Source organism: Salmo trutta, chromosome 36, assembly GCF_901001165.1.
Source record: "Salmo trutta chromosome 36, fSalTru1.1, whole genome shotgun sequence".
Taxonomy (NCBI): Eukaryota; Metazoa; Chordata; class Actinopteri; order Salmoniformes; family Salmonidae; genus Salmo; species Salmo trutta.
In genome coordinates, this window is record NC_042992.1 from 1,977,485 (window position 1) to 1,996,867 (window position 19,383).

Below are 19,383 nucleotides of genomic sequence, written 5' to 3' on the forward strand. Positions count from 1 at the left end.
TAGATGGTATGCTACATCATGGTAATAGATGGTATGCTACATCATGGTAATAGATGGTATGTTTTATCTCATGGTAATATATATATTTTTCTCATTCTGTGGGAGATGGAATAGACACACACAGACACATACTAGGTAGTGCCTTGTAGACGGCTATGTCCTCTCTCGGACAAACAGAGCAAACCAGGAGAAGAGACCAGGCGGGCAGACAGACCAGGAGGAGAGACCAGACGGGCAGACAGACCAGGAGGAGAGACCAGACGGGCAGACAGACCAGGAGGAGAGACCAGGCGGGCAGACAGACCAGGAGGAGAGACCAGACGGGCAGACAGACCAGGAGGAGAGACCAGACGGGCAGACAGACCAGGAGGAGAGACCAGGCGGGCATACAGACCAGGAGGAGAGACCAGGCGGGCAGACAGACCAGGAGGAGAGACCAGGCAGGCAGACAGACCAGGAGGAGAGACCAGACAGGCAGACAGACCAGGAGGAGAGACCAGACAGGCAGACAGACCAGGAGGAGAGATCAGACAGACCAGGAGGAGAGACCAGAAAGGCAGACAGACCAGGAGGAGAGACCAGGCAGGCAGACATGATTGTATATAAAGATCTAGAAGATGGAGGGATGGCGGGATGAGAGGGATGGAGAGGGATGGAGGGATGGAGGGATGGAGGGATGGAGGGATGGAGAGGGATGGAGGGATGGAGAGCGATGGAGGGATGGAGAGGAATGGAGGGATGGAGAGGGATGGAGGGATGGAGAGGAATGGAGGGATGCAGGGATGGAGGGATGGAGAGATGGAGAGGGATGGAGTGGCGCTGACAAGCTCTGCCCTAGAGTGTCTGCATATGGAAATGTTAAGCAGTGATCCATTACTAAAGAGCTCTTTTCCAAGTAATTAAAGACTGACTGCAGCCAGTAGGGACACAAGGACAAAGGGAGAGAGGGAGAGAGAGAGAGAGAGGGAGAAAAATTAGGGAAAGAGAGAGGAAAAGAGGGAGAGAGAATAGGGAAAAACAGAGGGAGAGAGGGAGAGAGGGAGAGAGAGTAGGGAAAAACAGAGGGAGAGGGAGAGAGAGCAGGGAAAGACAGAGGGAGAGAGGGAGAGAGAGTAGGGAGAAACAGAGGGAGAGAGGGAGAGAGGGAGAGAGAGTAGGAAAAAACAGAGGGAGAGGGAGAGAGAGCTGTGAAGACAGAGGGAGAGAGGGAGAGAGAGCAGGGAAAGACAGAGGGAGAGAGGGAGAGAGGGAGAGAGAGAGGGAGAAAATTAGGGAAAGAGAGAGGAAAAGAGGGAGAGAGAATAGGGAGAAACAGAGGGAGAGGGAGAGAGAGCAGTGAAGACAGAGGGAGAGAGGGAGAGGGAGAGAGAGCAGGGAAAGACAGAGGGAGAGAGGGAGAGAGGGAGAGAGAGTAGGAAAAAACAGAGGGAGAGGGAGAGAGAGCAGGGAAAGACAGAGGGAGAGAGGGAGAGAGGGAGCAGGGGAAAACAGAGGGAGAGAGGGAGGGAGAGCAGGGAAAACAGAGGGAGAGGGAGAGAGAGTAGGGAAAAACAGAGGGAGAGGGAGAGAGAGTAGGGAAAAACAGAGGGAGAGAGGGAGAGAGAGCAGGGAGAGACAGAGGGAGAGAGGGAGAGGGAGCAGGTAGAAAGGGAGAGAGAGCAGGGAAAGACAGAGGGAGAAGATTGAGGATAGGAGAAGATTGTGATAGGAGAAGATTGAGGACATTGTAGCTACAACTTTGTTGCTACTGCACAATATAAACCTAAATGACTGAGTGAAAAGAAGGAAGCCTGTACAGAAAAAAAATACTCCAAAACATGCATCCTGTTTGCAATAAGGCACTAAAGTCAGTTTTTTGTCCTGAATACAAAGCATTATGTTTGGGGCAAATCCAACACAACACATCACTGAGTACCACTCTTCACATTTTCAAGCATGGTGGTGGCTGCATCATGTTATGGGTGTGCTTGTCATCGGTAAGGACTAGGGAGTTGTTTAGGATAAAAATGTACGGAATAGAGCTAAGAACAGGAAAAATCCTAGAGGACAACTGAAGCTCAGCCACCTTCCACCGCAGATATCTCATGGTCTAACAAACACTGCTGTAGCTCAGCCAACAGGAAATACCATGGTTGAACATGATCCAACTACCTGGAACAGGAAATACCATGGTTGAACATGTCCAACTACCTGGGACAGGAAATACCATGGTTGAACATGTCCAACTACCTGGAACAGGAAATACCATGGTTGAACATGTCCAACTACCTGGAACTAACAACCAGTGCCTCTGGTGGATTCGATCTGGCAGTGAAAGAACTAGAAGAAAAAGCCTTTAAAACATTTTACTCCATAAAATTATAATTTTCAAAAAGACATATTCCAATCCAAATCTGGTGCTAAATATTCTCTAGTGTAATATTACCAATTGCACTACATGGAAGTGAGGTTTGGGGTCCAACCTGTAATTACCATTATAAGCACTGGGAGAAAAACATGCACATACAGAATTCTGCAGATTATCCTAAAAATCCCAAATAAAGTACTAAATAATTCATTTAGCACGGAACTCGGACGATTCCCTTTAACTGTAAATATAAAGGACAGGACACTAAAATGTTGACACCATTTAAAGTTAAGCCTTAAAAACATCCTTACAATTCAAATCACTGGAAACCCAAGAACTGAACCCTGAAAAGAGTCCCCATGTCAGCTGTTAAAAACACTAAACAACTATATTATCCAAACACACAGGGAAATCAATCACATTGTTAAAGAAAATAAAACCTCCTATTTGACAAATTGGGGAAATGAAACAAAGACACAAAATAAACTAGAATGTTATTTGGCCTCAAAAGAGAATACAAAATTGGCAGAATATTTCTACTCTGTCAGAGAAACAAACCTGAGACAGATACTGACCAAATACAGGCTCAGCGACCACCAATTGGCTATGGAAAAAGGGAGACACAAAAAAAGACATGGCTGCCCATAGAGGAGCGTCTACGTGGTCACTGAACGAAACGGGAGGTAGAGACAGAGATGCACTGCCACCTCCACTGTGAGAAATACTCCAAAGAAAACATCTCAATCAATTACAAACTTCTGTGCATTATATAATAAAATAATCCCAGAGTTTATTCTGTGTGAGGGAGATACAGCTAATATAACTGCCAGATATGAACTGTATATGATTACCATAGCCTGAGGGACATCCAATGACCATTCATTCCCTGAAGTATTTACATTGTTTATAACTGACAGTAATACACAGTGGAACCATCGTCATGTTGTTGTATATAACTGGCAGTAATACACAGTGGAACCATCATCATGTTGTATATAACTGACAGTAATACACAGTGGAACCATCATCATGTTGTTGTATATAACTGACAGTAATACACAGTGGAACCATCATCATGTTGTATATAACTGACAGTAATACACAGTGGAACCATCATCATGTTGTTGTATATAACTGACAGTAATACACAGTGGAACCATCATCATGTTGTTGTATATAACTGACAGTAATACACAGTGGAACCATCATCATGTTGTTGTATATAACTGGCAGTAATACACAGTGGAACCATCATCATGTTGTTGTATATAACTGACAGTAATACACAGTGGAACCATCATCATGTTGTATATAACTGACAGTAATACACAGTGGAACCATCATCATGTTGTTGTATATAACTGGCAGTAATACACAGTGAAACCATCATCATGTTGTTGTATATAACTGACAGTAATACACAGTGGAACCATCATCATGTTGTTGTATATAACTGACAGTAATACACAGTGGAACCATTGTCATGTTGTTGTATATAACTGACAGTAATACACAGTGGAACCATCATCATGTTGTTGTATATAACTGACAGTAATACACAGTGGAACCATCATCATGTTGTTGTATATAACTGACAGTAATACACAGTGGAACCATCATCATGTTGTTGTACATAACTGACAGTAATACACAGTGGAACCATCATCATGTTGTTGTATATAACTGACAGTAATACACAGTGGAACCATCATCATGTTGTTGTATATAACTGACAGTAATACACAGTGGAACCATCATCATGTTGTATATAACTGACAGTAATACACAGTGGAACCATCATCATGTTGTTGTATATAACTGACAGTAATACACAGTGGAACCATTGTCATGTTGTTGTATATAACTGACAGTAATACAAAGTGGAACCATCATCATGTTGTTGTATATAACTGACAGTAATACACAGTGGAACCATCATCATGTTGTTGTATATAACTGACAGTAATACACAGTGGAACCATCATCATGTTGTTGTATATAACTGACAGTAATACACAGTGGAACCATCATCATGTTGTATATAACTGACAGTAATACACAGTGGAACCATCATCATGTTGTATATAACTGACAGTAATACACAGTGGAACCATCATCATGTTGTTGTTTATAACTGACAGTAATACACAGTGGAACCATCGTCATGTTGTTGTATATAACTGACAGTAATACACAGTGGAACCATCATCATGTTGTTGTATATAACTGACAGTAATACACAGTGGAACCATCGTCATGTTGTTGTATATAACTGGCAGTAATACACAGTGGAACCATCATCATGTTGTATATAACTGACAGTAATACACAGTGGAACCATCATCATGTTGTTGTATATAACTGACAGTAATACACAGTGGAACCATCATCATGTTGTATATAACTGACAGTAATACACAGTGGAACCATCATCATGTTGTTGTATATAACTGACAGTAATACACAGTGGAACCATCATCATGTTGTTGTATATAACTGACAGTAATACACAGTGGAACCATCATCATGTTGTTGTATATAACTGGCAGTAATACACAGTGGAACCATCATCATGTTGTTGTATATAACTGACAGTAATACACAGTGGAACCATCATCATGTTGTATATAACTGACAGTAATACACAGTGGAACCATCATCATGTTGTTGTATATAACTGGCAGTAATACACAGTGAAACCATCATCATGTTGTTGTATATAACTGACAGTAATACACAGTGGAACCATCATCATGTTGTTGTATATAACTGACAGTAATACACAGTGGAACCATTGTCATGTTGTTGTATATAACTGACAGTAATACACAGTGGAACCATCATCATGTTGTTGTATATAACTGACAGTAATACACAGTGGAACCATCATCATGTTGTTGTATATAACTGACAGTAATACACAGTGGAACCATCATCATGTTGTTGTACATAACTGACAGTAATACACAGTGGAACCATCATCATGTTGTTGTATATAACTGACAGTAATACACAGTGGAACCATCATCATGTTGTTGTATATAACTGACAGTAATACACAGTGGAACCATCATCATGTTGTATATAACTGACAGTAATACACAGTGGAACCATCATCATGTTGTTGTATATAACTGACAGTAATACACAGTGGAACCATTGTCATGTTGTTGTATATAACTGACAGTAATACAAAGTGGAACCATCATCATGTTGTTGTATATAACTGACAGTAATACACAGTGGAACCATCATCATGTTGTTGTATATAACTGACAGTAATACACAGTGGAACCATCATCATGTTGTTGTATATAACTGACAGTAATACACAGTGGAACCATCATCATGTTGTATATAACTGACAGTAATACACAGTGGAACAATCATCATGTTGTATATAACTGACAGTAATACACAGTGGAACCATCATCATGTTGTTGTTTATAACTGACAGTAATACACAGTGGAACCATCGTCATGTTGTTGTATATAACTGACAGTAATACACAGTGGAACCATCATCATGTTGTTGTTAATAACTGACAGTAATACACAGTGGAACCATCATCATGTTGTATATAACTGACAGTAATACACAGTGGAACCATCATCATGTTGTTGTATATAACTGACAGTAATACACAGTGGAACCATCATCATGTTGTTGTATATAACTGACAGTAATACACAGTGGAACCATCATCATGTTGTATATAACTGACAGTAATACACAGTGGAACCATCATCATGTTGTTGTATATAACTGACAGTAATACACAGTGGAACCATCGTCATGTTGTATATAACTGACAGTAATACACAGTGGAACCATCATCATGTTGTTGTATATAACTGAGAGTAATACACAGTGGAACCATCGTCATGTTGTTGTATATAACTGACAGTAATACACAGTGGAACCATCATCATGTTGTTGTATATAACTGACAGTAATACACAGTGGAACCATCATCATGTTGTTGTATATAACTGACAGTAATACACAGTGCAACCATCGTCATGTTGTATATAACTGACAGTAATACACAGTGGAACCATCATGTTGTTGTATATAACTGACAGTAATACACAGTGGAACCATCATCATGTTGTTGTATATAACTGACAGTAATACACAGGGGAACCATCGTCATGTTGTTGTATATAACTGACAGTAATACACAGTGGAACCATCATCATGTTGTTGGATATAACTGACAGTAATACACAGTGGAACCATCATCATGTTGTTGGATATAACTGGCAGTAATACACAGTGGAACCATCATCATGTTGTATATAACTGACAGTAATACACAGTGGAACCATCGTCATGTTGTTGTATATAACTGACAGTAATACACAGTGGAACCATCATCATGTTGTATATAACTGACAGTAATACACAGTGGAACCATCGTCATGTTGTTGTTTATAACTGACAGTAATACACAGTGGAACCATCATCATGTTGTATATAACTGACAGTAATACACAGTGGAACCATCATCATGTTGTTGTTTATAACTGACAGTAATACACAGTGGAACCATCGTCATGTTGTTGTATATAACTGACAGTAATACACAGTGGAACCATCATCATGTTGTTGTTAATAACTGACAGTAATACACAGTGGAACCATCATCATGTTGTATATAACTGACAGTAATACACAGTGGAACCATCATCATGTTGTTGTATATAACTGACAGTAATACACAGTGGAACCATCATCATGTTGTTGTATATAACTGACAGTAATACACAGTGGAACCATCATCATGTTGTATATAACTGACAGTAATACACAGTGGAACCATCATCATGTTGTTGTATATAACTGACAGTAATACACAGTGGAACCATCGTCATGTTGTATATAACTGACAGTAATACACAGTGGAACCATCATCATGTTGTTGTATATAACTGAGAGTAATACACAGTGGAACCATCGTCATGTTGTTGTATATAACTGGCAGTAATACACAGTGGAACCATCATCATGTTGTATATAACTGACAGTAATACACAGTGGAACCATCGTCATGTTGTTGTATATAACTGACAGTAATACACAGTGGAACCATCATCATGTTGTATATAACTGACAGTAATACACAGTGGAACCATCGTCATGTTGTTGTTTATAACTGACAGTAATACACAGTGGAACCATCATCATGTTGTTGTATATAACTGACAGTAATACACAGTGGAACCATCATCATGTTGTATATAACTGACAGTAATACACAGTGGAACCATCATCATGTTGTATATAACTGACAGTAATACACAGTGGAACCATCATCATGTTGTTGTTTATAACTGACAGTAATACACAGTGGAACCATCGTCATGTTGTTGTATATAACTGACAGTAATACACAGTGGAACCATCATCATGTTGTTGTTAATAACTGACAGTAATACACAGTGGAACCATCATCATGTTGTATATAACTGACAGTAATACACAGTGGAACCATCATCATGTTGTTGTATATAACTGACAGTAATACACAGTGGAACCATCATCATGTTGTTGTATATAACTGACAGTAATACACAGTGGAACCATCATCATGTTGTATATAACTGACAGTAATACACAGTGGAACCATCATCATGTTGTTGTATATAACTGACAGTAATACACAGTGGAACCATCGTCATGTTGTATATAACTGACAGTAATACACAGTGGAACCATCATCATGTTGTTGTATATAACTGAGAGTAATACACAGTGGAACCATCGTCATGTTGTTGTATATAACTGACAGTAATACACAGTGGAACCATCATCATGTTGTTGTATATAACTGACAGTAATACACAGTGCAACCATCGTCATGTTGTATATAACTGACAGTAATACACAGTGGAACCATCATGTTGTTGTATATAACTGACAGTAATACACAGTGGAACCATCATCATGTTGTTGTATATAACTGACAGTAATACACAGGGGAACCATCGTCATGTTGTTGTATATAACTGACAGTAATACACAGTGGAACCATCATCATGTTGTTGGATATAACTGACAGTAATACACAGTGGAACCATCATCATGTTGTTGGATATAACTGGCAGTAATACACAGTGGAACCATCATCATGTTGTATATAACTGACAGTAATACACAGTGGAACCATCGTCATGTTGTTGTATATAACTGACAGTAATACACAGTGGAACCATCATCATGTTGTATATAACTGACAGTAATACACAGTGGAACCATCGTCATGTTGTTGTTTATAACTGACAGTAATACACAGTGGAACCATCATCATGTTGTTGTATATAACTGACAGTAATACACAGTGGAACCATCATCATGTTGTTGTATATAACTGACAGTAATACACAGTGGAACCATCATCATGTTGTTGTATATAACTGACAGTAATACACAGTGGAACCATCATCATCATGTTGTATATAACTGACAGTAATACACAGTGGAACCATCATCATGTTGTTGTATATAACTGACAGTAATACACAGTGGAACCATCATCATGTTGTTGTATATAACTGACAGTAATACACAGTGGAACCATCATCATGTTGTATATAACTGGCAGTAATACACAGTGGAACCATCATCATGTTGTTGTATATAACTGACAGTAATACACAGTGGAACCATCATCATGTTGTTAGATATAACTGACAGTAATACACAGTGGAACCATCATCATGTTGTTGTATATAACTGACAGTAATACACAGTGGAACCATCACCATGTTGTATATAACTGACAGTAATACACAGTGGAACCATCGTCATGTTGTTGTATATAACTGACAGTAATACACAGTGGAACCATCATCATGTTGTTGTATATAACTGACAGTAATACACAGTGGAACCATCATCATGTTGTTGTATATAACTGGCAGTAATACACAGTGGAACCATCATCATGTTGTATATAACTGGCAGTAATACACAGTGGAACCATCATCATGTTGTATATAACTGACAGTAATACACAGTGGAACCATCATCATGTTGTTGTATATAACTGACAGTAATACACAGTGGAACCATCATCATGTTGTTGTATATAACTGACAGTAATACACAGTGGAACCATCATCATGTTGTATATAACTGACAACAATACACAGTGGAACCATCATCATGTTGTTGTATATAACTGACAGTAATACACAGTGGAACCATCATCATGTTGTATATAACTGACAGTAATACACAGTGGAACCATCATCATGTTGTATATAACTGGCAGTAATACACAGTGGAACCATCATCATGTTGTATATAACTGACAGTAATACACAGTGGAACCATCATCATGTTGTTGTATATAACTGACAGTAATACACAGTGGAACCATCGTCATGTTGTTGTATATAACTGACAGTAATACACAGTGGAACCATCATCATGTTGTTGTATATAACTGACAGTAATACACAGTGGAACCATCACCATGTTGTTGTATATAACTGACAGTAATACACAGTGGAACCATCATCATGTTGTTGTATATAACTGACAGTAATACACAGTGGAACCATCATCATGTTGCATGTAACTGAAATGAACTGGATCTCATTGTCCTCTTCACCTAGTAATGGATTTACAGAAATGCTTTATCACTATGCTGCTTTGGCAATATCTACAAATTGTATTTCATGCCAATAAAGCAATCTGAATTTGAGAGAAACAGAGAGCGAGTGCAAGAGCAGATAGAGAGAGAGAGAGAGCTGAGAGAGTTGAGAGAGTTGAGATAGAGACCGGAGAGACAGAGGGAGAGAGAGAGAGAGAGAGAGAGAGAGAGAGAGAGAGCAGGGAGAAGGAGAGAGCAGGGAGAAGGAGAGAGAATGAGATGGCTGTTATCAGGCTGTAAACTAATCTTCTGCTTGCCCTGGATACAGCTCTACTCTACTCTACTCTACTCTCCTCTCCTCTCCTCTCCTCTCCTCTCCTCTACCCTACCCTACTCTACTCTACTCTACTCTACTCTACTCTCCTCTCCTCTCCTCTCCTCTCCTCTCCTCTCCTCTCCTCTCCTCTCCTCTACTCTACTCTACTCTACTCTACTGTACTCTACTCTACTCTACTCTACTCTACTCTACACTACTCTACACTACTCTACCCTACTCTACTCTACTCTACTCTACTGTACTGAACTCTACTCTCCTCTCCTCTACTCTACTCTACTCTACTCTACTCTACCCTACTCTACTCTACTCTACCCTACTCTACTCTACTCTACTCTACTCTACTCTACCCTACTCTACTCTACTCTACTCTACTCTACTCTACTCTACTCTACTCTACTGTACTGAACTCTACTGTACTCTACTCTACTCTACTCTCCTCTACTCTACTCTACTCTACTCTACTCTACTCTACTCTACTCTACCCTACTCTACTCTACCCTACTGTACTGAACTCTACTGTACTCTACTCTACTCTACTCTACTCTACTCTACTCTACTCTACTCTACTCTACTCTGCTTGGCTCAGCTCTGTTCTGCTTTGTTCAGTTCTACTTTGTCAGAGGCAGAATGACTTCCAGATGGAACGTGTTTGCCTTGGATTACTGCAGGGTAACCTGCCTGCGCTTAGAGAGAGAGACAGAGAGAGAGAGAGAGAGAGAGAGAGAGGGAGCATGAGAGCAGAGAGAGAAGGACAGGGAGCATGAGAGCAGAGAGAGAAGGAGAGGGCTGTTATCAACAGGCTGTAATAATGAAGCTTCTGCTTACCCTGGCTGCTGCCTGGCTCAGCTCTACTCTGCTCTGTCTGGCCCTGGTCTACTCTACTCTGCTCTACTCTACTCTGCTCTGCCTGGCTCAGCTCTACTTTACTCTGCTCTGCCTTGCCCTGCTCTACTCTGCCTGGCTCAGCTCTACTCTACTCTGATTGGCTCAGCTCTCCTCTCCTCTCCTCTCCTCTCCTCTCCTCTCCTCTCCTCTCCTCTCCTCTACTCTACTCTACTCTACTCTACTCTACTCTACTCTGCCTGAGTACAGATTATGTACAGACTCAGTGAGTATAGCCTTGCTATTGAGACAGGTCACTGTAGGCAGACATGGCTCTCAAGAGAAGACAGGCTATGTGCAACACTGCCCACAAAATGAGGTGGAAACTGAGCGGCAATTCCTAAACCTCCTGCCAAATGTATGACCATATTAGAGACACATATTTCCCTCAGATTACAGAGATCTACAATGAATTCGAAAATTAAACCCAATTTTGATAAACTCCCATATCTACTGGGTGAAATACCACAGTGTGACATCACAGCAGCAAGATTTGTGACCTGTTGCCACAAGAAAAGGGCAACCAGTGAAGAACAAACACCATTGTAAATACAACCCATATTTATGTTTAATTTTCCCCTTTTGTACCTATTTGCACATAATATGACATTTGAAATGTCTTTATTCTTCTGGAACTTCTGTGAGTGTATTATTTCACTTTTGTATATTATCTATTTCACTTGCTTTGGCAATGTAAACATATGTTTCCCATGCCAATAAAGCCCCTTGAATTTAATTTATAGAGAGAGAGAGAAAGAGAGAGTGAGAGAGAGAGAGAGATGTGAACAAGAGTGAGAAACAGAGAGTGCGTTCACATTCAGTCACCTACAGAGGCACAGTTTAGTAGTTGCTCTAAATGAGTGGGGCAATATAAAAAAAATAACCCAGGTGACTTTTTTTGTCTATAACACAACCATTCTAGTCTATTATACACTTCTACTTGACCTCTACAACCTGTTCTGGGAGACAGACGCCTCAGCCTGCTGGAGCTGCTTTCTCAGTCAGCCTGTCACACCTCCTCCTCCTCCTCCACCTTCTCCTCCTCCTCCCACCGCTGGGAGACCGCCTACACCGACTCCCTCCACCTGGGTCCCGGAGCGCCGCCGACCGACCGACCCCTAACTGCAGGAGGAAGCATCACTATTCTATTCCTCGTTCTAACGGCAACCGAGACACAACCGGCAAGCGCGCCAGATGTGCAAGTCCGAATGTGTGACTCTATTCATCTCCTCTCTTAACCTAGACTAGCCTATATCAATATAAGATAAATTCAGTTTAATTTCAACAAGTCATTTTTTTGAAAGATAAAAAAAGGCTTTCTTTCAACGACGGGGAAAGCAGAACAGAAGAGGGTTATCTTATTTAATAGCGACGCATCATCATCTACGGTGTTTTCTCTCTAAGCTCGACTCGAACGCCTGAACCTCAGTTCCGTTGCATCCAGAATGTTGTCCGCTGAATGAAGAATCCTCGCCACCCTCCTGCGCTGCTCATCTGTCCTGGGTTTATAACGGACCCTTCTGACTTCTGCAGCCGTATTCTTCTCGACTGGACTGATAAACATTCGTAATTTTAACATTGATTGGAGTGGACTGGAAATACATTTTATTTTTAATTTTTTTTTGCCCTCACGCCATCGTAACGCATGGTGGGGAATTTTTGTATCTTTTCAGTGTAAGTGCCATTTATTTTTCTTCATGCGTTCAACTCTCTTCTTTTGCTTGTATTTTATGTCGCTGTGTGTATATTTGGTTGTGGAGAGAAGTCAATATAGGCTGGATCATCTGGTGAGACTTGCTGTAGCTCTGTTGGGTTATAGCCGTGGTGAAATGTATCAGATACAACAAAGGTGATTACTGAAGTGGGGCAATGGCTCTTTTATGAAAACGCTTAGTTAAAAATATTGTAAAAATATGAACATTATATGAATTTAAATAATCTATCATCTACACTATGGAATTGCGGTTTTATATTCATGCGCAACCGGATATGGTATTATTGGAAATAAATACGCGTAAATAAAGGGAATGTCTGGTGAAACAGACCTGTAATAATATAACATTGATTTAAATCATCAGGCTTATTATGTTCTAGTTGTCATTTTTTGTCATGGTCATTAGTCGTAAGAGACCTTGGTGAAAGAATCTACTATGTATGCAACGTGGTTCTTTCCGCGCGTAATGGTTTCATACAAAGATGGTTTGGGCAGGCAGGTCACCCGTGATACTGACTGTATTGGACATCCATCTATGTCTTAGGACATCGGGAGATGTCGTTTAAAATCGGCCACTAGGGGCAACAGTCACCTTCGTGTATATTTCGGTTTTGCGTGTATAGCATATGGGCTTAAGCGTCTGCCTCAAGCTCCGATGGTTTTATGTTCGAATCCAGCAGGATAGAAAGTTGTTTTTTGATATTTGGGTTTTAAGTCAAATCCCAAACCTTAACCCGAACCTTAAAAATTCGGAGTGATTCGGCGTGATGGGGTCTAGTATATGCTGTTGAATAACAATATACATGTCAGTATGTAGTATATAAAATTGAATTAGTAAATAACACTATACATGTCATTATGAAAGAATTCTTTAATGTCCATGCCTGGCCAGCCTGTCTGCTCTCTGCTCACCCAACACACACACACACACACACACACACACACACACACACACACACACACACACACACACACACACACACGCACACGCACACGCGCACACACACGCGCACACACACACACACACACGCGGGCACACACACACACACACATGCGGGCACACACACACACGCGCGGGCACACACACACGCGCGCGGGCACACACACACGCGCGCGGGCACACACACACGCGCGCGGGCACACACACGCGCGCGGGCACACACACACACGGGCACACACACACACGCAGGCACACACACACACGCGCGGGCACACACACACGCACACACACGCGCGGGCACACACACACACACACCAATCTGTCACATCCATTGTCACCCCTCCAACCTGAGGTAGGCCTCCACTTCAGCTGACAATCCCCTGGCGTCTGGAGCCCTGAAACCGGCTCATTCAAGGGTCTTAGCAACACACTGTGGTGTGTCTGTGTTTGTGCTCTTCATAGTTTTGCTCGCTCTTCTTTTAAAGGTTGACATCTGTGGGACTTTGCATGTCATTGGGACACCACCTGGCCCAACCCCCCACCAAGGACTGGTCACATCTCCTCGATCCATCCCGATGTTTTTACTATCCACCCACTGAGACTTTGTCAGTGCCCACAAATCCTCACGTGACCCCCCCCCCCCCCCCAAATCCAAGTTGAAGTTGAAATGGGATTTATTTTAGGGGGCGGTGGTTGTATTGGTAGTGGTGGGGTAGCCTACAGTTTGGGAAACAGCTTAACATTGAAATGAAAGGGTTGGAATATATTTTTCCCGTGGCTGAGAACTTGGTCTCTGTGGCAGTCAGCATGTCTTCTGTGCTGAGAAAGGAAAAGAGCAGACACCGGGTAAGCTGCTGGGGTGATGGGGTGATGGGGTGATGGGGTCTAGTCTGCTGGGGTGATGGGGTGATGGGGTCTAGTCTGCTGGGGTGATGGGGTGATGGGGTGATGGGGTCTAGTCTGCTGGGGTGATGGGGTCTAGTCTGCTGGGGTGATGGGGTCTAGTCTGCTGGGGTGATGGGGTCTAGTCTGCTGGGGTGATGGGGTCTAGTCTGCTGGGGTGATGGGGTGATGGGGTCTAGCCTGCTGGGGTGATGGGGTCTAGTCTGCTGGGGTGATGGGGTGATGGGGTCTAGCCTGCTGGGGTGATGGGGTGATGGGGTCTAGCCTGCTGGGGTGATGGGGTCTAGTCTGCTGGGGTGATGGGGTGATGGGGTCTAGTCTGCTGGGGTGATGGGGTCTAGTCTGCTGGGGTGATGGGGTGATGGGGTCTAGCCTGCTGGGGTGATGGGGTCTAGCCTGCTGGGGTGATGGGGTCTAGTCTGCTGGGGTGATGGGGTGATGGGGTCTAGTCTGCTGGGGTGATGGGGTGATGGGGTCTAGCCTGCGGGGGTGATGGGGTCTAGCCTGCTGGGGTGATGGGGTCTAGTCTGCTGGGGTGATGGGGTCTAGTCTGCTGGGGTGATGGGGTCGAGTCTGCTGGGGTGATGGGGTGATGGGGTCTAGCCTGCTGGGGTGATGGGGTCTAGCCTGCTGGGGGTGATGGGGTCTAGTCTGGCTGGGGTGATGGGGGTGATGGGGTCTAGTCTGCTGGGGTGATGGGTGATGGGGTCTAGTCTGCTGGGGTGATGGGGTGATGGGGTCTAGTCTGCTGGGGTGATGGGGTGATGGGGTCTAGTCTGCTGGGGTGATGGGGTGATGGGGTCTAGACTGCTGGGGTTGGGGTGATGGGGTCTAGTCTGCTGGGGTGATGGGGTGATGGGGTCTAGTCTGCTGGGGTGATGGGGTGATGGGGTCTAGACTGCTGGGTGATGGGGTCTAGTCTGCTGGGGTGATGGGGTGATGGGGTCTAGTCTGCTGGGGTGATGGGGTGATGGGGTCTAGTCTGCTGGGGTGATGAGGTGATGGGGTCTAGTCTGCTGGGGTGATGGGGTCTAGTCTGCTGGGGTGATGAGGTGATGGGGTCTAGTCTGCTGGGGTGATGGGGTCTAGTCTGCTGGGGTGATGGGGTGATGGGGTCTAGTCTGCTGGGGTGATGGGGTGATGGGTCTAGACTGCTGGGGTGATGGGTCTAGTCTGCGGGGGTGATGGGGTGGGGTCTAGTCTGCTGGGGTGATGGGGTGATGGGGTCTAGTCTGCTGGGTTGATAGGTGAGGGTCTAGTCTGCTGGGGTGATGGGGTCTAGTCTGCTGGGGTGATGAGGCATGGGGTCTAGTCTGGGGTGATGGGGTCTAGTCTGCTGGGGTGATGGGGTCTAGTCTGCTGGGGTGATGGGGTCTAGTCTGCTGGGGTGATGGGGTCTAGTCTGCTGGGGTGATGGGGTCTAGACTGCTGGGGTGATGGGGTCTAGTCTGCTGGGGTGATGGGGTGATGGGGTCTAGTCTGCTGGGGTGATGGGGTCTAGTCTGCTGGGGTGATGAGGTGATGGGGTCTAGTCTGCTGGGGTGATGGGGTCTAGTCTGCTGGGGTGATGGGGTGATGGGGTCTAGTCTGCTGGGGTGATGGGGTCTAGTCTGCTGGGGTGATGGGGTCTAGTCTGCTGGGGTGATGGGGTCTAGACTGCTGGGGTGATGGGGTCTAGTCTGCTGGGGTGATGGGGTGATGGGGTCTAGTCTGCTGGGGTGATGGGGTCTAGTCTGCTGGGGTGATGGGGTCTAGTCTGCTGGGGTGATGGGGTCTAGACTGCTGGGGTGACGGGGTCTAGACTGCTGGGTGATGGGGTCTAGTCTGCTGGGGTGATGGGGTGATGGGGTCTAGTCTGCTGGGGTGGATGGGGTCTAGTCTGCTGGGGTGATGGGGTCTAGTCTGCTGGGGTGATGGGTCTAGTCTGCTGGGGTGATGGGGTCTAGTCTGCTGGGGTGATGGGGTCTAGACTGCTGGGGTGATGGGGTCTAGTCTGCTGGGGTGATGGGGTCTAGACTGCTGGGGTGATGGGGTCTAGTCTGCTGGGGTGATGGGGTGATGGGGTCTAGTCTGCTGGGGTGATGGGGTCTAGTCTGCTGGGGTGATGGGGTCTAGTCTGCTGGGGTGATGGGGTCTAGACTGCTGGGGTGATGGGGTCTAGTCTGCTGGGGTGATGGGGTGATGGGGTCTAGTCTGCTGGGGTGATGGGGTGATGGGGTCTAGTCTGCTGGGGTGATGAGGTGATGGCGTCTAGTCTGCTGGGGTCATGGGGTCTAGACTGCTGGGGTGATGGGGTCTAGTCTGCTGGCGTGATGGGGTGATGGGGTCTAGTCTGCTGGGGTGATGAGGTGATGGCGTCTAGTCTGCTGGGGTGATGGGGTAATGGGGTCTAGACTGCTGGGGTGCTGGGGTCATGGGGTCTAGACTGCTGGGGTGATGGGGTCTAGCCTGCTGGTGTGATGGGGTCTAGTCTGCTGGGGTGATGGGGTCTAGGCTGCTGGGGTGATGGGGTGATGGGGTCTAGTCTGCTGGGGTGATGGGGTCTAGTCTGCTGGGGTGATGGGGTCTAGCCTGCTGGGGTGATGGGGTCTAGTCTGCTGGGGTGATGGGGTCTAGTCTGCTGGGGTGATGGGGTCTAGTCTGCTGGGGTGATGGGGTGATGGGGTCTAGTCTGCTGCGGTGATGGGGTCTAGCCTGCTGGGGTGATGGGGTCTAGTCTGCTGGGATGCTGGGGTGATGGGGTCTAGTCTGCTGGGGTGATGGGGTCTAGTCTGCTGGGGTGATGGGGTCTAGTCTGCTGGGGTGATGGGGTGATGGGGTCTAGTCTGCTGGGGTGATGAGGTGATGGGGTCTAGTCTGCTGGGGTGATGGGGTAATGGGGTCTAGCCTGCTGGGGTGATGGGGTGATGGGGTCTAGTCTGCTGGGGTGATGGGGTCTAGCCTGCTGGGGTGATGGGGTAATGGGGTCTAGTCTGCTGTGGTGATGGGGTCTAGCCTGCTGGGGTGATGGGGTCTAGTCTGCTGGGGTGATGGGGTCTAGGCTGCTGGGGTGATGGGGTCTAGTCTGCTGGGGTGATGGGGTCTAGTCTGCTGGGGTGATGGGGTGATGGGGTCTAGTCTGCTAGGGTGATGAGGTGATGGGGTCTAGTCTGCTGAGGTGATGGGGTCTAGTCTGCTGGGGTGATGGGGTCTAGGCTGCTGGGGTGATGGGGTCTAGTCTGCTGGGGTGATGGGGTTTAGCCTGCTGGGGTGATGGGGTCTAGCCTACTGGGTGATGGGGTCTAGTCTGCTGGAGTGATGGGGTGATGGGGTCTAGTCTGCTGGGGTGATGAGGTGATGGGGTCTAGTCTGCTGGGGTGATGGGGTAATGGGGTCTAGTCTGCTGGGGTGATGGGGTGATGGGGTCTAGTCTGCTGGGGTGATGGGGTCTAGTCTGCTGGGGTGCTGGGGTGATGGGGTCTAGTCTGCTAGGGTGATGGGGTCTAGTCTGCTAGGGTGATGGGGTCTAGGCTGCTGGGGTGATGGGGTGATGGGGTCTAGTCTGCTGGGGTGATGGGGTGATGGGGTCTAGACTGCTGGGGTGATGGGGTCTAGGCTGCTGGGGTGATGGGGTCTAGTCTGCTGGGGTGATGGGGTCTAGTCTGCTGGGGTGATGGGGTCTAGACTGCTGGGGTGATGGGGTCTAGGCTGCTGGGGTGATGGGGTCTAGTCTGCTGGGGTGATGGGGTCTAGTCTGCTGGGGTGATGGGGTCTAGTCTGCTGGGGTGATGGGGTGATGGGGTCTAGTCTGCTGGGGTGCTGGGGTGATGGGGTCTAGACTGCTGGGGTGATGAGGTGATGGCGTCTAGACTGCTGGGGTGATGGGGTCTAGTCTGCTGGGGTGATGGGGTCTAGTCTGCTGGGGTCATGGGGTCTAGACTGCTGGGGTGATGGGGTCTAGTCTGCTGGGGTGATGGGGTCTAGTCTGCTGGGGTGATGGGGTGATGGGGTCTAGTCTGCTGGCGTGATGGGGTGATGGGGTCTAGTCTGCTGGGGTGATGAGGTGATGGCGTCTAGTCTGCTGGGGTGATGGGGTAATGGTGTCTAGACTGCTGGGGTGCTGGGGTCATGGGGTCTAGACTGCTGGGGTGATGGGGTCTAGCCTGCTGGGGTGATGGGGTCTAGTCTGCTGGGGTGATGGGGTCTAGGCTGCTGGGGTGATGGGGTGATGGGGTCTAGTCTGCTGGGGTGATGGGGTCTAGTCTGCTGGGGTGATGGGGTCTAGCCTGCTGGGGTGATGGGGTCTAGTCTGTTGGGGTGATGGGGTCTAGTCTGCTGGGGTGATGGGGTCTAGTCTGCTGGGGTGATGGGGTGATGGGGTCTAGTCTGCTGTGGTGATGGGGTCTAGCCTGCTGGGGTGATGGGGTCTAGTCTGCTGGGATGCTGGGGTGATGGGGTCTAGTCTGCTGGGGTGATGGGGTCTAGTCTACTGGGGTGATGGGGTCTAGTCTGCTGGGGTGATGGGGTGATGGGGTCTAGTCTGCTGGGGTGATGAGGTGATGGGGTCTAGTCTGCTGGGGTGATGGGGTAATGGGGTCTAGCCTGCTGGGGTGATGGGGTGATGGGGTCTAGTCTGCTGGGGTGATGGGGTCTAGCCTGCTGGGGTGATGGGGTAAT

At 46.0% G+C, this 19,383-nt stretch overlaps 1 protein-coding gene across 1 annotated transcript in view; it reads left to right on the forward strand.

The window, feature by feature from the left end:
* runx1t1 (RUNX1 partner transcriptional co-repressor 1) overlaps positions 1-19,383 on the forward strand; it is a 157,605-nt gene that overhangs the window by 10,356 nt on the left and 127,866 nt on the right. The window contains exon 2 of the mRNA XM_029734625.1: positions 12,141-12,259. Coding sequence (XP_029590485.1) covers positions 12,141-12,259 — 119 coding nt within the window. The remainder of the gene's footprint in view (positions 1-12,140; positions 12,260-19,383) is intronic.